The sequence below is a fragment of the Syngnathus floridae genome, chromosome 5 (genome assembly GCF_059516105.1).
Source record: "Syngnathus floridae isolate MCC-2025c chromosome 5, RoL_Sflo_1.0, whole genome shotgun sequence".
Lineage (NCBI taxonomy): Eukaryota > Metazoa > Chordata > Actinopteri > Syngnathiformes > Syngnathidae > Syngnathus > Syngnathus floridae.
This window is the reverse complement of record NC_142417.1, coordinates 2,322,787-2,343,753: the sequence shown is the minus strand read 5'-3', so window position 1 is coordinate 2,343,753 and position 20,967 is coordinate 2,322,787. Positions and strand designations below refer to the sequence as shown.

Below are 20,967 nucleotides of genomic sequence, written 5' to 3'. Positions count from 1 at the left end.
CTGCTCCATCTCTGAACTTTGCCCCTCTGACACCTCCCAGAATGTGAGGGGGATTAACGAAGCAGGCATCGGGCCTCCCTGCTGACTCAGCGTGGCGCTGACCCTGCCAGCCTATGATCAGGAGGACCTCTGTGACGGCGGGGATGGCCGGACCTGAATTAGCGTCTCTCCAAATAAGGTGCCCCGAAGGGCGCCAGGTATGACGGGGTGGATAAACCCCTGCGGTGGGACACAAAAGCAAGCACGGGATCACCTGCCCATTGCCAGATCAAATGAGGGCTTAAAGAGGGGCTCCTCTCTTGTCAAACCTCTCACCATGGAAGGCCACAAACTACCGTACGCCCCTCCCGCAGTCTCAGCCTCCCGCGGACCCCTGAGCCTGTCCACTTCTAACATCAATATGTAGCCTAGGTCCCCTCACAGTGGTCATCAAGATCTTAATTCGTACTCTCAGCCCTTCACTAAAGTACTGTGTGCATAATGGAGCCATAATCAACCAACGGAGTCTTTTCTCCCAGCATGTCTGCACTCACGTTGATCCTGCATGTCGACTCGCAATGATATGCTAATTAGCCCTGGTGTATCTGCCGCCGGCCTAATCTGCGTGTTCGCATTCAGGTGCTTTTAATCCACGCGAGCGTTTTGCTCATTTGCGGCTATTATGCCTGTCGTCAAGGCGGCGACGTGATTTCATGAAACATTAGGAAGAAGTGTTTCTAAGCGCGTTTACAGTAAGCCATGTCGCTTCACAGCTAACGGTCAGATGCTGTTCTGGCTAGCAAATAACCTCATCACGCTATGCGGCGTGACAGGCTAAGTGAGGGGTGTGGCGGTCTAGGTGCCCAGCACAATGCCCCTTGTCAGTCAGCCTCATTCCTGGGGGGGAGGGGGGCGGTGCAATGGAGGTAGCCACAGGCCCTTGGGTCCCTGCAATTGGCCTTAATCCGCTAGATAATAAGTTCAGAAAGGGGCCATATGCTGCAGTGCAATGTGTGGGGAAGGGAGTGTTGCCTCATGTTACTTACACCGGGCCGCCGCTTTCTCAGGTACCGCCCTCCCACGGTCTGTTCCTTTGTACTGGAGGATCAGCCCTCTCCACGCTGTGAATGCTGCGAATTGATTAAACCCCACCGTATAATTGTCAGCAAATCCCAGCGAATCATTTCCCATCCATTTGAAAAGTACAATGTGCATTTCTTCTTTTCTCCTCGCCTCCTTTCTTCCACAGCCCTCCCCAACCCTTCAATCGTCCTTCCCCTCCTGTTTTCTTCCTCTTTTCGGGAACCGGGTTTGTCCCTGCACGCCCCCCCTCGGTCTGTGCGAAGGGGCATGCTCGGCCGGACTCCTGGCTGCAGATGAAAGTGGAGACGTGATTTAATCGGTGGCTGGCTGGGTTGACCTGAGCTGGTACCTGCCTGAAAACAGCCAGAACCAAGTCCTTGCACAGCATCGAGTCAAAAGAAGGCATGAAAGGGGAGGAAAAAAAAATACCTTCCTCATTTGTTAGTTATTCAATTTGCCAAACTACGCAATTTTTCTTATTTTTTTATTCGTCCAGTCGAATGAGGTCATGCTGAACTTGGCATTCGCTGCGAAAAAAAGACATTTGAACATTTTGTGTAAATATGAACAATTATTCCCCAACGCTGACCCACATGACATATTTTTCTTCCCATCAGTCACCCATTATGAACTCTCATGTTCAACATCTTTTCATTGATCTCGGGTGTCCCTGGACTCTGGTTCAAGACTCTTTGACCCCATTTAACCCCTGACCTCGACCGTCGACTGACAGCAAGCCAGAGTCTGGGGATTCGTTTTATTTCATTTGGCCCTTGCCCTTTGGGGCATTTATTATTTTTATGGACGTAAATGTTTCGGCCGAGGTTTTTGAAAGATGCTGTCATTTTTTTTAAACATAATTTGGTGGGGTGTCAACTTGCATTAGGATTTTAGCACGGCGACCACGGAGACTATGACATATGCCTCACCTTATTTTCAAACTCTTCGTATCGCCTCTTTTCTATCATGCGTCATCTACATTTGTTATGATTTTGCACTCTCCTCTTTAGTCCCCCCCCCCCTTTAATTTATCTCACATCTGCGAGCTAGCGGGGCCTGTCACCAATCCCCAAACCTGACATTGATCTCCACCTTTGCCGCTCGCCTTTCATTACCATCTTGAAGGGCGTTGTTTGTGAGAGTGATCTTCATGTAAAGTGCTCATAAACGTTCACAGGCCACGCCGGGCAGATTTATGGGCAGCGGGTTACAAGGAGATGTGGGACAATGCGCCATCTCATCTTAACTCACATAAACGGGACACTCGGCTAGCTTTGGGGTTTGTCTGCGGTCGGTCATGATGATAGCGATGATGAGAAGGAAGTGGAGGTGAGAAGGGCCCCGGCCGTAATATATAAGGCGTTGCGGTTGGGATGATGTTGCCGTGATGACTGACTGATTTGGTGCTATATCCTATGGAAAGTACTTTGTGGATGCTCATGTGGAACACCCCACACAAATTAGCGTAGCTAATGGTCAGGAAATGCCGCCCCTTTGGCCTCTTATTTCCAAGTTGGGTAATTAACCTCCACATCAATGATGGAAAGCGCTATATCCGAAGACCCTTCTAAAGTGCTGATTATTTTTCTCTCTCTCAAAAAAAAAAAAAGCGTTAATGATGATGTTCTGCATTAATGCCTCCCTGTGCACGCTGTAGATTTGCCCTCCACCTGTCTGTTCCAGAAACTATAAGTGAGGTTTAGTTGTGGCTCAAGGTCAACGCTAGTTTGCTGCAACTACAGCAGAGGGTGGCAGCGTTTTCCTCTTATAGTTTATTTATTTATTTATTTATTTATCACATTAGAAAATTAGGAAAATATTAAATAATAAAATAAAAAGTAATGAAATTTCAAGGTGAAAGACTGCCATTTAAGATATTTTTATTGCTGTCAAACCGGGTCAAACTTGACCCTTAACATTAATTGTAAGGATCAATGTTGTGTACTAACTCGGGAGTCCATCGCGAGCATCCCTCTGGGAATTAGGTCGTGCTGCTGGGTTCATGAACCTTGACCCGCAGTGACCACAGTGGTCTGACCCACACATGTTGCCTGTGTAGCAATGAGGTCATCAATGGAACCTTGTCAAGGGCCTGGAGAAAACCCATTAAGTGCATTGTTTGCTAAATAGGATGACCAGCTGCCTCACTGCCCATCGGCGTCATTATGTTGCTGCGTGGCAGAAAGGAAGCAGACGCACACGCAGGAGTGTCTTGCTAGGACACCAATCATATTTAGATAAATGAATGAATTTTTATTGAGGAACACATATTTTAATACTCAAAATTGTACTAGATAGATGATAGATGGTAAAATTTGCAGAAAATAATTCAAATTAATAAAATATGAAATGAATAAAATATTAATTTTGCAGTAATATAGTTGCAAAGATTTATTTAGAGTTATAAGATTCTAATGTTAGGGTGACGTCATTAGGTCAAAGAACTTATTTCTGATTTATTTTGACCTTTTTTTCACAAATTAATTTTGTCAAAATTTGTACTTACATATTTTTTCTCTTCAAATTTACTGTTTATTTTTCTTAAACTACAACTTAATTTTCTGACTTATTTTTTTTATTTTTTGTTACATAGCTTTGCAATGTTCACCGGCTAAATTGGCATCATTCAGTGCAACAAGTTCTGTTTAAAAAAAAAATTAAAAAACATGAATAATATGAATTCCAGCTAAACCGTGGCCAGCCAATAGGTCGGGGGCGGGGTCAGTTGCTTCATGCTAATCATTCCCTCATTAAGCCCTTACTTCATAACAAATTGCCCCCTGACCATCAGTAAGAAGCCTGTCCGTGTCCGTCGGGTGCAGCGCCCCTTGACCTTTTTGATATCCTCATTTGACCCCTCAAAGCCATATTGAGCGTAGCCTTGGCTCAATTGACCTGGATGGTGAACAAGATAGGAGGTCAAAGGTTAAATGACCAGGACTGTTTACAAAATGATGGGCAGTTCAAACGATTGTTCTTCTCGGTCCGTTTATATGTCTTTACTTCGTGTTGCACTTTTTATTTTTTCTAGTTTTGCTTGAATCAGTTTCCCTCAAATGAAAATTGGGATTTGAGTCCGAGCCAGTGTCAGGTTTCGGCGCCTTCATAACATCTCCTCACATGGGTTATGAATCTGATTAACGCGCCGTTTGCCTTTGTTTAGTGTTTACATAAAGAGGCCCAGTGGGACCAGGCCCGCAGGTCAGCAGGTCGAAACGAGCTTGTCAGAGAGCCTTGTGACATTTCTTTCCCACGTTCCGAGTCTTCTATTGTCTGCCACCGGGAGCCCCCTTTAACGTTTGGCCCTAGGAGGTAGTGTGGCGTGAGAGGGAGGCCTCGGGGTATTGGACCCTCAGCGGGTCCCTGGGAAACGGGCGTAACCAGGCGGGGCTGAGGCGAGCGCAGACAGCATGGGGTCATTTTCCGGCTTGCTGCCCCTCTTAAGGGCTTTGGAGCCCTGGATTGGCCCCTGGAGGAGAGATGGTGTGGAAGATGGTACAAAGGCCTTTGTCTACGTGTTCGTGTCTGTGGAGATGTTTGTGTGTGTGTGTGTGTGCGTGTCCTCTGAATTTATGAATAACTAATTGTCATCATAGCTGAGGAAGTACAATAATGCATGAGACTTTAATTGATTCATTATAAAAATCTGAAGCAGTAGTTTGGCATAAAATGAACAATATTTCAAATGAAAAAAAAATACAAATCTTTACTCCCAGTTGAAGTTAACACAATTTTTTTTAAGACAGTTAAATGTGGTGTTTAAAAAAAACAAAACATGGGCCTAAGTTCTCTTAGCTTAATGCTAACAAATAATAGATATTTGAACACAAACGGTGCAGCAATTCATGTAGACAGATCATATACATAGATCATTTGAAATCAAAGTGTTACAAGAATTAATTCAACTTTTCTCTCAAGGCACCATTGCATTTGTCATCATTTCCGTTCAAAGCTGATGCAATAGAATGCCTTACTCTGATAAATGAATTTGGAGCCGAGCTGCGCCGAGATGTAATTTACACAGACAGTAAAGCAAATAACGTCACTTATGCATGCTGTTCATTTTTTTTCCTCTAATGCATATTTAAGAAACAGCACTGTCTTGCGACATTAACACGTATTCCATCTTTCTTCCGCTAAGTAGACGCGCATTTACATTTCGCCAAGTGTCGTCCGAGGGTGTCGTTGCGCGCCCAAACACGAAGCTATTGAATAATAAATTGACAACAGCAAAATGAATAAATAAAACATTCCATTCTGCCATTATCACTCTTCACCATCTACACGCCGAATAGGAAAGAAACAGCCCACATTCTAACTTCTAATAAGGTCATCCTTTTTTAATAGTCATCTGCTGGTATCTTCAGGCTGGCTGCTAGGAAACGACATGTTCTCCTATGTTAGAGCACAGCGTTTCACAAGTGGGCCGAGTGTGCTGACAGCCTTTGAGACACATGCTGGTCACTGCCCCCCCCCCCCCCAGCATAGTCCGTGACACCTTAAGAAACTGATATTGGAACACAAACGGTGCAGCAACTCATTGTAAATTGGCCTGGGCTGAACTTAATAGCAAACAGGAACTACATTGATGGAAATGCTCCACTTTTGCAAATTGTAGACAAAACAGCTCCGTGTTGGCTGATTGTAGATATTTTCTTGCCTCTTTCCTGAGCAAAATTGTTTCCCGGTCCTTCCAAGTGAGTCTGGCGAATGTGTGTTGTTGTTGTTTTTTTAATATATAAAACTACAGATTCTATCAGAATAAAATATTCAGTGAAATAACTTTTGCAAAACTTGAATCAACAATTTTGGTTGTTGTCTGGAAGCAAAACATTTATGTTTAGTGAAAACATGGCAAAAGTGCCAGGCTGGGATTTTCAAAATCATCTGCCAATCTATTCGCATTGTGTTCATGAACACATAGTCTGCAGCAAAACATGTAAACAGACAATTGAACAATACTCACAGGTATATATTCTTTAACCTTCATGAAAATATTACCGCGGCTCTCTAAGTAGTCTTCTTTTATGTCACTTTTTTATGCTATATTTTATATTATATTTTATATATTTTATTTTCTTTATCCGGTCCTACTAAACGTGTGCATTATTTTTTCTGGCAGAGCTTGCACCTCAACCTCGGTTATAAAAATGTAGATTTATATGCCTCCATTGACGGCAGGGTAAATACACACACCAAGCCAAGGTGCCCCCGTCATCATTACCCACACCGTGTGTGTTTGCCCAGCAGTTAAATTCTTAAGCGAGATTGTTTGGTGAGTCGACAGCAGCCAAACTGCTGAAGGACACACCACTTCAGCAAACACAACCTCTTCTGATTGGCTCGGCGACAACTCGGTCCAATCAGCTAAGTTTGTATGGCGGAGAGGTTATTTGAGGGCCCCCGCCTGTCAATTAAAGCCTCCCACCGCCGATGCCCGGAGGTGAAGTGCGCTTGCCGTCATCTCTCTTGTCCTGTTGGATGTGTGGAGATAGCCGAGGTGTCGTTCAAGCTCAAACAGGAAGAGCCTGTCAATATTCATCTATTTAATAACCCTGAATGTGGCGCTCACGCTGTCTTTTGAAGACGGTGGGGTCCGCGGCTGGCTTTGATGTACTTTCATTGTCAGACTCTATCTAAAATCTTCCCAGATGGAATAGGTGACATTTTCTCGATTTTCATTCATTCAATCCAACCTCAAAGGTTTCCTGCGCTATTTCTTTTTCCGTCCGAGGCGCTTTGTTGTGCGCTGGCTAGAATTCTACTTGGCTCTAGTTACTCACTGCGATTTCAATCACGAGGTAATGGAACACCAGGAGATTTAGCTGTGGATGTTACTGGCCAAAATCTACATTTTGATATCCCGTGCATACTGAAACTTTACGCTTTATTTCAGTTTGACTTCTTTAGTGCAGAATCATCAAGTTAGCAAACAGCCGGACGTTTATTTGATAGTTTTCGATCACAACTGAGTTGTCATAGTTTCCATAGTTGCCATTATGACCGTCAACAAACCGATGAATAATTAAGTTTGAAACCGGAGACTAGTAAAGACTGTTAAAATATTTCTAAAAGCTCAATGGTAGCAATATCTGTATTTTTTAAAAGTGAAGACGATTTGTAATTTTAGTTTTGACACATGAAGTTGATGCACAATTTGTCTTCGGGGGCCACATAAAATGATTTGGCGGGCGGTATCTGGCCCCCGGGCCTTGACTTTGACAGCTATGTCTTAGATGTTTTTGGCTTCATCAGGTCAGGTCTTTCTCTTGCTGAAGTCCAGAACGGAACTGGTTAGAGAGATCTCATGCCTGAAGCTGTAAAGTCCAACAATCTTCATTTCTCCAGCTCCTTTTTTAACTCATTTGGGTCCTCTCGTCTCACCGAGTGCCGCCCAAGTCCTCAGTCACCATTTTGTCTCATTTGCTAACTCCGCAGGGCCGTCACGCGAGCAGATGAGAGGAAACAAAGTCTCGCCGGCACACTTTGAAGCCGAATTTGAGCGCTTCGATCGCGAAAATAAAGGGCCCTCTCGTTAAAAGCACTTTACCTGTGCTCTCTCCACGGATCATCACGCTCATTAAACCGGTTTGAGGTTACATTCACATCACAATTATTTCCAGCACTAACCGTTCAGCGGCAACGGGGTCGGAAGACAAAGAGAAATGTTTTTGACATTCTCTTTTATATCTAAAATGGCACTCAAACACATCTTAATGTGGAAAGTAAAGCATAAATGAACCTTAACCTTTTCTAAAACAAAATGTGTACTATTAATCTACACTGGAAGTCTAAAAGTGTCCAAATCAACTTGGTAGCTTCTGTTTTGTGTTATCACTTGCAGTTGTTGTTGTTGTTGGCTTCCGTCAGTCTCGAGAGACTATGGATTATGTGCCTTGGTGGTCATTGGTTGCTGGACCTGCAGTTCCTTCTGTGACTAAAGAGTCCAATTCTGGAGCCGCATGCCCTGTTGCAGATGTCACAGCTAAAGGCAGTAGAGTTTCGGGGTAGTTGAGCATCTCTTCTGTGTCTTTGAGCCCTTTTCTCTTCCATTTTCTTCTCTCTGTTCTCTTCCATTTTCTTGATGACTAATTTGGTAACGGCTTTCCACCCTGAGCGATCTGCGGCCAGTGTCTCAAATTGTGCTGGTGCGATGTTGCCCTCCTTCAAGCTCCGTTTACAAACATCTTTGAAGCGGAGAAGTGGTCTTCCGAGTGGTCTAGAACCAGAGGCGAGCTCACCATACAATATGTCTTTGGGAAGTCGACCATCTTGCATACGGGATACATGGCCAATCCACCGCAGACGTCTGTTTGTAAGGATGGCAAACATGCTGGAAATTCCTGCCCTGGTCAAGACCTCTTTGTTGGAAACGTGATCCTGCCATGAGATGTTGAGGATTCTCCTTAGACAGCGCTGGTGAAAACTGTTCAACTTGCGTGCCTGATGACTATACAGCGTCCAGCTCTCGCTCCCATACAGAAGTGTATTCAGCACGCAGGCCTGATACACTGAGATCTTGGTTTTGACGGTGAGCGAGCTATTTTCCCACACCCTCTTTGCTAGGCGGGCTAGCACCGATGAGGCCTTGCCGATTCTGACATTGATCTCTTTGACGAGGCTGAGACTGTTAGAGATGTTGGAGCCAAGGTAGGTGAAATCTTCGACCACATCGAGGCAACAGTCGACAATTGAGATGTGAGGGGTAGAGCTGACACCTTGGGCTAAGATGTTCGTCTTCTTTATGCTGATTGTCAGACCGAACTCTCTACAAGCATGGGCGAAGGCATTTATAAGGTCTTGGAGGCCGGCTTCGGTATGTGATGTCAGTGCCGCATCATCCGCGAACAGCATTTCACGAATGAGAACTCATTGAGTATGTTAAGTACTTCAAATGTGATAGGAAATAATCTTTGCAGTTTTTTTTGTAAGTACTTACTATGCTGCTGTTGAATGTATGTGTGTGACTTAAGTCAAACCCAACAATTCTCTTCAACACTTCAGATTTTAGTTTGACCTCTACGATTAGAAGCATGAATTTTATTTTCCACAGGAAATGTCACAATATGTTTGCTTGTATGTTTACTTGAATGTTTATTATAAGAAAGACGTAGAAACAATAACATTTTCATATACGGCTAATCTAAAGCTGACCACTCCCACAGCGGCACAGCCCTCCCCTTTGCAAATTTGCTGCCCTGTTCTCATTTGCGAACTCACCAAACATCAAGTCTAACATGTGCAGAGTTGTGCCATGCAGGAAAATAGAGCCCACGAACTTGATATAAATGTGAAACGGCAAAAGTGTGTCTTCAAAAGGTCAGACTCGTAGCAAACCCAATGTTCTGTATTTGGCAAGCTTGCTCATGTGTTGCACATGTTTGCGTTTATGCGTAATGGCCACTCGTGGTTAGTGCCTGAGGCAATAACACACGAGGTAATCCCGTGTATGCCTCCAGTCGCTTAGCTGCCCGCATGGATGTGGAGAAGCGTTTGAGCCCCTGCAGTTTGCTGCAGGGCACAAGCGCTCGCCTTCCAGTGCGGCTGGCTAACTGGCAGCAGCCACCCGGCGTGGCTCTGACATGCTTTTTACGCCCCGTATCGACGTCGCCCAGTTCAATTTGCGGCAGTAAGAGAGGGCTCGAGGAGGGAGAAATTGACTTTTGACAGCCATTATACTAAAGTATGCACACTTTTACAAATTTTTATCAGTGTCTGGAGGTGAGGAGCCCTCGCTTGGTAGGAAATCAAATCATCTCATGAATGTGTGGCCTTATCGTGATTGGCACTTACTTGTGCAAAAAGCTAAGATCCTCTGCTGCTAAATTCAAGCTCGCTGACAGGCAATCATAATTTCATTTGACAAAGGAAGCTGTTAGACACTAGATCCATAAAAAATATTATCTATTGAGGTTTTGGGTGTATTTACTTATTTTATTGGGGGGTTAAATAGCTTCTTGATAAACAAAATATGTTTAATTGTTTTTGCTGACTGAGCAAAAAAAAATCATTTGCATTCATCGCATTTTCATTTGCCTTTCGAGCCCCCCCTCCCAAATAAAAGATACAGTCCTGTCACCTTAAAGAGTTGTGATGAGGTCGTCATGGAGTCAAGCTTTCTTCCTTTCCACCATCATGAAGCTTTCTCATGCACTGATCTCCCCTCTGATGTCTACGGCTGCAACAGAACACAGCAGAGAGGCGGATCAATAGGTGTCATAATCGATAGGTCAGGATGAGGAACAGCGGTGAGGTCAGCGCTGATCGATTCCCACATTATTGCACCGCAACCTCTTCTACCAAGTGTTGGTCATTATCTGCCAGACCCAGCAGGGGCACCGGCACCCCCGCCTGCTCTTGCTAGCATCAACTAATCCTACTTATTAGTTGAGCTCGGGCCGGATGAGCAGATGACAACATTTTCTACATCAGTGGGTGATGTGATAGCTGTCTGGACCTCACACCCTTGACCCATCTCGCCGTGAGACTGGTACTCGTTAGAAGGAAGTCAGCTGGCTTCCCGCTGGGTGGATCTGCTTCCGCATGACCATCAATCGTCGAGTGAGATGCCGTACGTGGGTGGCACTCTGTGAGGCTTCAAGATCGGCATTGGAGAGCTCTGGGAGGCCATCCTGAAGCAGATCAGAAATCTTACAGATAAGAACAATCATAGTCCAGCCTGTGGCTTAGCAGGACATCTTGCCGACGTCTCGGCGACTGGTTGACCAAGTCGGATTGAATGTGATTTCCATCTCTGTCAGGTGTTGTCTGATGCTTTGATGGAGGTATGGTTGGCTTGTCACCATTGAAGTCAGCATGTATTATTCATTCTCACTGACAGCTAGCGTAGAATCCGTGTTGTTGTGACAATAAAATGCTAAACTAACCTGGACTTTCACGAATTGTGGGTGGTGAGATGTCAAGAACAAGACGAAGGCCAAGCTGAAACCTCGGGTTCCAAATGGATCAAGCAACGCATTTTGAATAAGCTAACGAGCTAAATTTCAATATGTGTCAAAATAGATTAAGTCACAAAATCAAAGTCGTATAAACACAATGAGTCCGTTATGTCCACAAATAATTGACTCACTCCCGTTCGGTGATTCTTTGAAACCTGTTCTGTCGAGTGCTCCTTTCCTGAAACAATATTAGCATAACCATACCAAACACACTGAGGTGATTATAGCGTTAAATTATATCTTTCCCCGCTCAGTTGTGCCTCCATCTGGGTGCGGGCCTCAGCCTTCAACCGAGTCTTTCGCTAATGCCAGGTCTTCCCTCTGTCCTTCCATTCAAAGGGAATGCGTAAGTGAATTTGACACGGAGGGCCTTTTCTTTCAAGGGTTGCAACTAATGAGACACTTTTCCTTGAAATCCAGGCTGGTGGTGACGGGCGAGGCCCGAAGATGAGAAAACCAGAATCGGGTGTTGGCCTTCTCGTCCGAGACAACAAAAGGTATTTTTTTTATTTTAATTATTTTTTTTAACCAATGATGTGTTGTTTGAGAACGGGCACCCCTCCCTGGGCCAACTCCGACCTCTGTAATTTTCATACGTGCCAAGAAAGAGTGAACACCAGCTAGGTCTCCTCCCTTTTCCATACATGTATTAGGGCCCTGACTGGATACAAAGACAAGCTTAAAAGGGTTCGCGCAGAGGTGGCAATTAAACGGAGGCGGTAAAAACGGACTCTGGAGTAGGTCCGAGCCAGTTGCGGAAAGACGGCGATGAGAATCAAAGGGATGAGTTGTGGGCCCCATAGAAAGAGGTCTACTTGACAGTTTGCGGTTTGGGGATCATCTGAGAGACACCGCATGGGCGCGTTGATGAAAGGAATCAAGAGCTTTGCGTCCTAGGGGGTTGTGTTTTTAATCAGGGGCCCCCGAGGAGAGAAGCATGCAGCTCGCGGGCCCCTGGCTGCTGCTAACCACTGTCATGCTAATAAAAGAGACTCAGGGTGTGAATGGAGAGACTAGCTTGTTAGCAGCATCCTAATTAATGCACGCCGTGTGACTATGTACGATTGTGTGATGCTTTTTGTGCATCCTTAATGAGGTGTCTGAGCGTGTGTGTGTTTGCATGTCAAGATGACGGACGGGATGGGTACAGAGTGAGACGGATGAGAAATAAGGGGCTCGAAGCACTTGGGAGGACTAGAGAAATGATTTTCAAGGAATTACCTTCGTTTGAAGACTTCTTATTATCAATAATAAGGTCATTTTTACTTTCAAAGCCGAGCAAGCTTTTAAAATAAGATGTGTTTGAAAGCTTTTGTGGTTTGTTGGTTTGCAGTGGCAGGAGATGCTATGGAAAAATGGGGATATGGATTTGTAAATAGGAGATCATTTTAACATGGAAATATTCATAAATTGACTTTTGGCATCCATGACTTAGAAAATAGAAAGAAATATGGGGAATACTGAAATTGCAAAATCAGGCACAAGGTTTACAAACTGTGACAAATTTGAGATGATTTTTTTTTTTTAATCGAATTTGTAGATCTCTCCGAGGATGTGACCCACCGACTGAATATCTGCGCTCTCCTTTTCCCTGTCAATCATTTGACGTCCTTTCCAAAAATCCATTTTGAAGCCACCTCCTTTCAATTGTAACTGAGGTGCTTTTATTTTGTTGTGCCAGTACAGTCACATATTTCGCAGGCAAGCAACCCTCCCCCCGCCTGACCTTGCCCCCACCCCCCTCCTTTAAAGTGCCATTACAAAAGTCAAGGGCTTCTTCTCTCTCTCGTCCTGCTTGTCAAAATCAAGCGCCATTATGCAAATGATGTTTGAACACACTCTCGCCAACATTTCTATTGTTAGCCATGGGGAATTTTCATGATTGGTAACCTTGCATGGACTGTACTCATTTATGAAATGTACAATTTCTTGATTGTGATGATGATTTGCAGAATTCTGTTATCATCTTTTCCAGTAAACGTATTCATTCATATTGCATTATCCATTTAAATATTATAAAAACAAAAAAAATACCCTCTCGTCAACATTTTAAAAAGAACATTTATTTTACAGTATCAACATTAACAGTCATCCTATTTTGACATTTGTAAAATTTCCACATTATTAGATCTCAAAAATCGCATTTGACTAAACTGGAATACATTTCTTTAAATAAGGTGAATTTTTCACCACTGCTGCTTGACTGATTGAGCAGATCTTACGAAGCGGTCAGATGTCAACAGCACTTCAAATTGGATTCAAAGTGATTTTTGCCAGTGATGATAAATGCCTATTTTGCATTTCTTGACTTTCATCCTGGTTTGAATGTTACAATGGTGGCCTCTGCTGCAATGTGAGTGCAGAAAAATAGAGGTCAAGAGAGGTCGTGATGGAAGAGCAATACTTGTCGCCATTTGCAAGGGGCATTAAAGTCGTTTTCTCGCTGTTACTTAAATGTAATCAAAATGGCCTCGGTGTGGCGAGCGGAGGAAGATACTGGTGGGCAAGTAAAGTACAAATACATTTGGTTTCCTAAGATACAACTGCACTGCGACACAACAGAGACATTTCAAAAGAAGAGCCGACTAGCGATCGGGCCTTTTGTTTTGACACCCTCGATGCGAAATATAGCTCGGCATTATTTGTTTGTGCAAGCAGCGGAGTCGCGTGAGTGACAGCGAGGGTGATGTGCGGCGACGTACGAAGCTGCTTCGCATTTCCTCTAATTGCTCCGCCAGCCTTGCACGTTCGGCATGTTAAGTTCGTCGTACATTTGGCGCACACAAAGACAAGGAGCAATGGCTGCGTGTTTGTGCGTTTATTATTCTTGAAGGACAGAGAGGTGACGGCCTTGTTTGTACACCTCTGTGGCATAATAATGTCCCGCTTTCAATCTCTAGCCCTTTAAAGAGGGGGGAAAAAATAGCAGCAGGGCCTCGCCGGCCAATCAGGTGTCGGCGACGCAGGCCGTAGGTTTTGTTCAAAGCCACGGCAGACACGGCGTCACTTTGGATTTGCTCACAGGCGTCGGGATTGGAGGAAATCCTTGCAAAGGCTGGAAAACGCCCTGATGTGCGCTGATGCTGTTTTAATTAAATAGTTGCTAGGTTACACCACGCAGGCTGGTGTGGCACGGGTGCCTCAGAATGTGTGTGTGGGTGTGGGAGGGGGGGCATCGTGCTGAACAATGCAAGCCCGCCCTGCACCCATCCCATGCAGCATGGGTGAGGAACCTACGGCCCGTGGGCCAAATACGTCCCGCTGTTTGATCCCACCCACTATGTCATTCAAAAAATAAAAACTCATAGGAACCATTGTGGAATCCAGAAATACTCTGAATGTAATACATTAAAGCCTTAAGATACAAGTTGGCCTTATAAACCTTCAAATAACGGATATTTGACCACAAACGGTGGAGCAGCACATGCCGATGGGAAATTCAATATATTAATTGGACTGGAAACTCGAAGGGGTGTGCTCGTGCCTTTTCCCACCCCCACATCACGTCTTCTTTATTCGAAATGTCCGACCTCCTCTCCTCCTGCTTCCCTCTATGACATCAGAGATAATGCCGTCATTTAAAGCAGCTATGCATTGTGCACGGTGACTGATGCTCGCTTTTCTTATTTAATATGCGGCCGCCGACGCCGGATAATAAGTCTTTTTGTCGCGAGAATAAAGGCAACGCCTTCAAAAGGAGCCGCACATTTTACGTTATATTCACTAATGTGGTAAAAGTGCGAGATAATTCTCTCCTTTCATTAGGAGCTAAATTGATAATGATGAAAGACATTTTCTATTGTCGACTCAAATATCGCAGGACAAAAAAAGGTTCTCAGACATTTTTTGACCTACAGTGTTTCTGCAGTGTCTCCGCAGCAAACGAAAAGACCCCTCCCAAATGTCTCGGGCTCATTTTCTCCCGAGAGACTCATTTGAGATGACACCGGTGACCCCGCCACCTTTGCCGCTGGTCAGCGCACGTCACGGATGCTGCCGATTTGCTGTCAAGAGGTCACGGGTGCGTGTGACCCTCTCAAACGCAAGCCAATGGGAAATTAATTCTCCCGACAGGATCATGTCATCGTCATTTGAATAATCATCTGAATGCAACAACATTTGTAAAGGAAACTCTCCTTGTAAAATGGACTTCAAATTTCTGACCAATGGCATTCGCCGCCAAGTCATCAAATTGATTTGTGAGCGTAATGCTGAAGTGCTCACTGATTGGATGGCAGGAAAAAACTTGTTGACACGTACACTCAAGCTCTATCCAAAGCTGCATCCTCGAAGGCCGCATTATTCGGCCGTGTGACGTCAGAAAATGCAGCCTTGGAAGTAGCGAGCCTGTAAATTTGGAAACACTCTCGCATTCAATGTCACGCTTGTTTGGTGGCACCAGGGGGCACTCCACTCTGATGCTTGGCGTAAAGGAGGGGGTTGATCATGGGAACAACAGCAGGATAACAAATATTTATTTCTATATTACGTGTTACCTCTTCGCGATAGTGTGATAAATGTCATATGCACATATATGCTTTAAACCCTACTTTGAAACCCTAACCCTAGTTTTAAACCCTAACTTTAGCTCTAACCCTAACCTTAGCCCAGGCCCCTAACATTGCATGCGGTTTGCATTCCTCTGGCTTCACCCGGTTTGTTTGAAAATAACCTTCTTATTCATCTTATTGCACTATCCATGTACAGTGTGACAAATATCTCCAACTTCTCAATGTATGACACAACCGCCCGGTCGCTAAACGTGTGAATTGAATGTTTGATAGAAAAGATTACATCCAAGTGGCCATTGACAGTCTCAATCAGTGCTTGCTTGTCCAAGGACACACTTTGTTAAATGACAATTAAAGTAAGATCCATTCAAACCAGAAAAATATCAACAGCCAAGAATGAGCTTTGATTGTTGTCAATACACTCAGCAAGGGGATTTTTCTTTTCATCGTGAGTTTTATTGAGGACTGTGTACTTAATCTCTATTGAATGACTCTTTAGGTTTGAAATGGTCCAAAAATTGAGTCGCTAAATCAGTGCTTCTCAATTATTTTCTGTGATGCCCCTGTTAGGGAGAAGAAAACATTTTGCTCCCCCCCTCCCCCCCATGTTATTAACATTAGAGAAAACAAAAAAATAAATAAAAAAGTTCAATATTATCAATGTTATAATATTATTATAATATCTGTTCAATATTTTTCCATGGTGTCCCACTGCACTTTGTATCGCCTGCTCTGTCTGTGCTGTGTGTGCCAGTGTTGGCTCGTGAGTGAACGATTCGTTCAAAAGACCGTAATCTTTTCAGTGAACGAGTTCATATGACTTCAACCAGTAGGTGTCAGTAATGCACATTGAAGCTGGTATCACCTCACCGTAAAACAAAATGAAGAAGATAATGACATCATTTCCTGTTGACTAACCCGTTGTGAATTGCATTTCCCGCTCGCCAACTGAATGGGTCTGTGAGTGAACGAGTCAGTGAGTGATTTGCATTTCCAGATCATCGCGAGAACGGATCAGTGAGGGAACGAATCCGGACTTTCCCGTTCACGAGTTAATGAGTCAACTGCCTTCGTTCCTGTGCATCAACGGATCAGTCAGTGAACGTGTTGCGTTTTCCTCCTGGCGTGAGCTATGTAAGTATGTATTACAATTTGCCAAGGAAAGAAAGAACCATTCACTGGAACATTGTGGGTCGTAGATAGTTGTGATAGTTGTGATTTAATGCTGTCGTCGTTCCAAATTTCTAAAAGACATTCCGTTTCGTCTTCTGCCCAAACGATGCCGCGTCCAGGTGCCGTGGCAGAACTTTGAACTGCACATGCTTCTCTACGTTTACTATTAGATCCACGGTCACGACCACGACTTGCTGCTGCCATACTTTGGATTCTCTGTTCTCTACAGTTTTGTTTTTGCGCCTGCAGTCACGGGATCAATCTACGGCAACCCAAGGAGGTTACAATAGAGTGCAAAAAGGCGAAGTGAACCCAGTGCGCTTTGTGTTCACAATGCACTTACACTGAGTGCCAAAAGTCCCAATGATCGTGAGCAGCAGGGGGGGGCCCCATTCAACCCCTTACACTGAGTGCCAAGCAGGGAAGAAATGGGTACCATTGTTATAGTCACTGGTATGACTCGGCAGGGGTTTGAACCCACAACCTCCCAATCTCAGGGCGGACACTCTCCTCTCCGGCCACTGAGCTGGTAAACACTTGTATCGTAGTATAACACTTATAGTCATTTTTAAATAACGTGTATACCTATATACGCCTAAATATTGTTATCCAATATATCTACCGCAATTTCACATTAGATTGCTGGTTTGAAATTTGCTTTTAATATTATTATTTTTAATAAACATTTATGTTAAAACTTGTCTGGCGTCTTATTCCTTGTTTTTATATTCGCCAATTAAAACATAAAAATCAGACATTTGGTTAACTGCTTTTATATGACAATATGTGTAGGTACACTACACGAGGTTAAAAAAAGAGAATAAATAAAGGGTTAATTGCACAACAAAGGCATTTCCCCGTACCTGGAATCGAACCAAGTCACTAACCAGTCGGCTATTTCGACCGGCAGTTTACAATAGCTTGCACTAATTTGTACGAGCGATGTGTATTCCAGTTCTTCTTGAACTGAATCTTTAGGATCGGTTCACTATGTACGCCTAAATATTGTTACCCAAAATACCTACTGCAATTTGCATCGCAGTTGCTCGTGTAACCATAAAACCATGCATGTTCCATGGATTGAGAGCAAGGCTTCCATAGGTTAGTGGTTAGTGCTCTGGGCTTTCACCCCAGGGACCCAAGTTCGAATCTCAGTGGGACCCAAAACATTTTACCATAGAAAATTCGCAACACAGTTGCTCGTGTAACCATAAAACCATGCATGTTCCATGCATAGAGAGCAAGGCTTCCATAGGGTAGTTGTTAGTGCTCTGGGCTTTCACCCCAGCGACCCAAGTTCGAATCTCAGTGGGACCCAAAACATTTTACCATAGATAATTCGCAACACAGTTGCTCGTGTAACCATAAAACCATACATGTTCCATGCATTGAAAGCAAGGCTTCCATAGGGTAGTGGTTAGTGCTCTGGGCTTTCACCCCAGCGGCCCAGGTTCGAATCTCAGTGGGACCCAAAACATTTTATCATAGAAAATTTGCAACACAGTTGCTCGTGTAACCATAAAACCATACATGTTCCATGTACTGAGAGCAAGGCTTCCATAGGGTAGTGGTTAGTGCTCTGGGCTTTCACCCCAGCGACCCAGGTTCGAATCTCAGTGGGACCAAATAAATTTTATTATAGAAAATTTATATATATTATATATATAATTTATATACACTTCCTTAGAGCTAGGGCTAGGGTTAGGGTTAAAGCTAGGGTTAGAGCTAGGGCTAGGGTTAGAGCTAGGGTTAGGGTTAGAATTAGAGTGAGGGTTAGGGTTAGAGCTAGGGCTAGTGTTAGGGTTAAAGCTAGGGTTAGAGCTAGGGCTAGGGTTAGAGTTAGGGTTAGGCTTAGAGTTAGGGCTACGGTTAGGCTTAGAGCTAGGGTTAGGGTGAGTGCGAGTGTTACGGTTAGGGTTTGAGCTAGGGTTAGAGCTAGTGCGAGGGTTAGAGCTAGTGCGAGGGTTAGGGTTAGAGTTAGGGTTTGAGCTAGGGTTAGAGGTAGGGTTAGGGTTAGAGCGAGTGCGAGGTTAGGGTTAGAGCTAGGGTTAGAGCTAGGGTTAGAGTTAGAGCGAGGGTTAGGGTTAGAGTTAGTGCGAGGGTTAGGGTTAGGGTTAGAGATAGAGCTAGGGTTAGGGTTAGAGCTAGGGTTAGGGTTAGAGTTAGAGCGATGGTTAGGGTTAGAGCGAGGGTTAGGGTTAGAGCTAGGGTTAGGGTTTGAGCTAGGGTTAGAGCTTGTGCGAGGGTTAGGTTTAGAGCTAAGGTTAGGGTTAGAGTTAGAGCTAGGGTTAGGGTTAGAGTTAGGGCTAGGGTTAGAGCTAGGGTTAGGGTTAGAATTAGAGTGAGGGTTAGGGTTAGAGCTAGGGTTAGAGCTAGGGTTAGGGTTTGAGCTAGGGTTAGAGGTAGGGTTAGGGTTAGAGCGAGTGCGAGGGTTAGCGTTAGAGCTAGGGTTAGAGCTAGGGTTAGGGTTAGAGCTAGGGTTAGGGTTTGAGCTAGGGTTAGAGCTTGTGCGAGGGTTAGGGTTAGAGTTAAGGTTAGGTTTAGAGTTAGAGCTAGGGTTAGGGTTAGAGTTAGAGCTAGGGTTAGAGCTAGGGTTAGGGTTAGAGTTAGAGCGAGGGTTAGGGTTAGAGCTAGGGTTAGGGTTAGGGTTTGAGCTAGGGTTAGAGGTAGGGTTAGGGTTAGGGCGAGTGCGAGGGTTAGGGTTAGAGTTAGTGCGAGGGTTAGAGCTAGGGTTAGGGTTAGAGTTAGAGCGAGGGTTAGGGTTAGAGCTAGGGTTAGGGTTAGGGTTTGAGCTAGGGTTAGAGGTAGGGTTAGGGCGAGTGCGAGGGTTGGGGTTAGAGTTAGTGCGAGGGTTAGGGTTAGAGCGAGGGTTAGGGTTAGAGATAGGCTTAGGGTTTGGGTTAGAGCTAGGGTTAGGGTTAGGGTTTGAGCTAGGGTTAGAGGTAGGGTTAGGGTTAGGGCGAGTGCGAGGGTTAGGGTTAGAGTTAGTGCGAGGGTTAGGGTTAGAGCGAGGGTTAGGGTTAGAGATAGGCTTAGGGTTTGGGTTAGAGCTAGGGTTAGGGTTAGGGTTAGGGGTTAGGGTTAGAGCTAGTACGAGGGTTAGGGTTAGAGCTAGGGTTAGGGTTAGAGCGAGGGTTTGGTTTAGAGCTACGGTTAGGGTTAGGGTTAGGGTTTCAAAAAAAACCTACCATACACCGTAGTTTTTTTTTCAAAAATGGCAAAGCATTTTTTTTAAACTACCATGTATGGTAGTTGTTTTTTTTTTTTTTTTTTTTCAAAAATAAAGCGTTTTCATTTTTTTTTCAAAAAAAAAAAAATACCATACATGGTAGTTTAAAAAAAAAAAAAAAAATTTTTTTTGAGCTAGGGTTAGAGCTTGTGCGAGGGTTAGGGTTAGAGCTAAGGTTAGGGTTAGAGTTAGAGCTAGGGTTAGGGTTAAAGATAGGCTTAGGGTTTGGGTTAGAGCTAGGGTTAGGGTTAGGGTTAGGGGTTAGGGTTAGAGCTAGTACGAGGGTTAGGGTTAGAGCTAGGGTTAGGGTTAGAGCGAGGGTTTGGTTTAGAGCTACGGTTAGGGTTAGGGTTAGGGTTTCAAAAAAAACCTACCATACACCGTAGTTTTTTTTTCAAAAATGGAAAAGCATTTTTTTAAACTACCATGTATGGTAGTTGTTTTTTTTTTTTTTTTTTTCAAAAATAAAGCGTTTTCATTTTTTTTTCAAAAAAAAAAAACCATACATGGTAGTTTAAAAAAAAAAAAAAATTTTTTGAGCTAGGGTTAGCGCTTGTGCGAGGGTTAGGGTTAGAGCTAAGGTTAGGGTTAGAGTTAGTGCTAGGGTTAGGGTTAGAGTTAGAGCTAGGGTTAGAGCTAGGGTTAGGGTTAGAGTTAGAGCGAGGGTTAGGGTTAGAGCTAGGGTTAGGGTTAGGGTTTGAGCTAGGGTTAGAGGTAGGTTTAGGGCGAGTGCGAGGGTTAGGGTTAGAGTTAGTGCGAGGGTTAGAGCTAGGGTTAGGGTTAGAGTTAGAGCGAGGGTTAGGGTTAGAGCTAGGGTTAGGGTTAGGGTTTGAGCTAGGGTTAGAGGTAGGGTTAGGGTTAGGGCGAGTGCGAGGGTTAGGGTTAGAGTTAGTGCGAGGGTTAGAGCTAGGGTTAGGGTTAGAGTTAGAGCGAGGGTTAGGGTTAGAACTAGGGTTAGGGTTAGGGTTTGAGCTAGGGTTAGAGGTAGGGTTAGGGCGAGTGCGAGGGTTAGGGTTAGAGCTAGGGTTAGGGT

At 44.3% G+C, this 20,967-nt stretch overlaps 1 protein-coding gene across 3 annotated transcripts in view; it reads left to right on the top strand.

The window, feature by feature from the left end:
• The window catches only part of LOC148397389 (uncharacterized), a 28,039-nt gene extending 10,715 nt beyond the window's left edge, over nt 1-17,324 (top strand). The window contains exons 4-7 of one of the 3 annotated variants that reach the window (XM_088376277.1): nt 11,276-11,367; nt 11,442-11,518; nt 16,530-16,666; nt 16,825-17,324. In XM_088376277.1, coding sequence (XP_088232403.1) covers nt 11,276-11,367; nt 11,442-11,518; nt 16,530-16,666; nt 16,825-16,844 — 326 coding nt within the window. In that variant the 3' untranslated portion in view covers nt 16,845-17,324. The other 2 variants (XM_088376278.1, XM_088376279.1) reach the window with 2 other exon arrangements.
• The last annotated feature ends 3,643 nt before the right edge of the window (nt 17,325-20,967 follow it).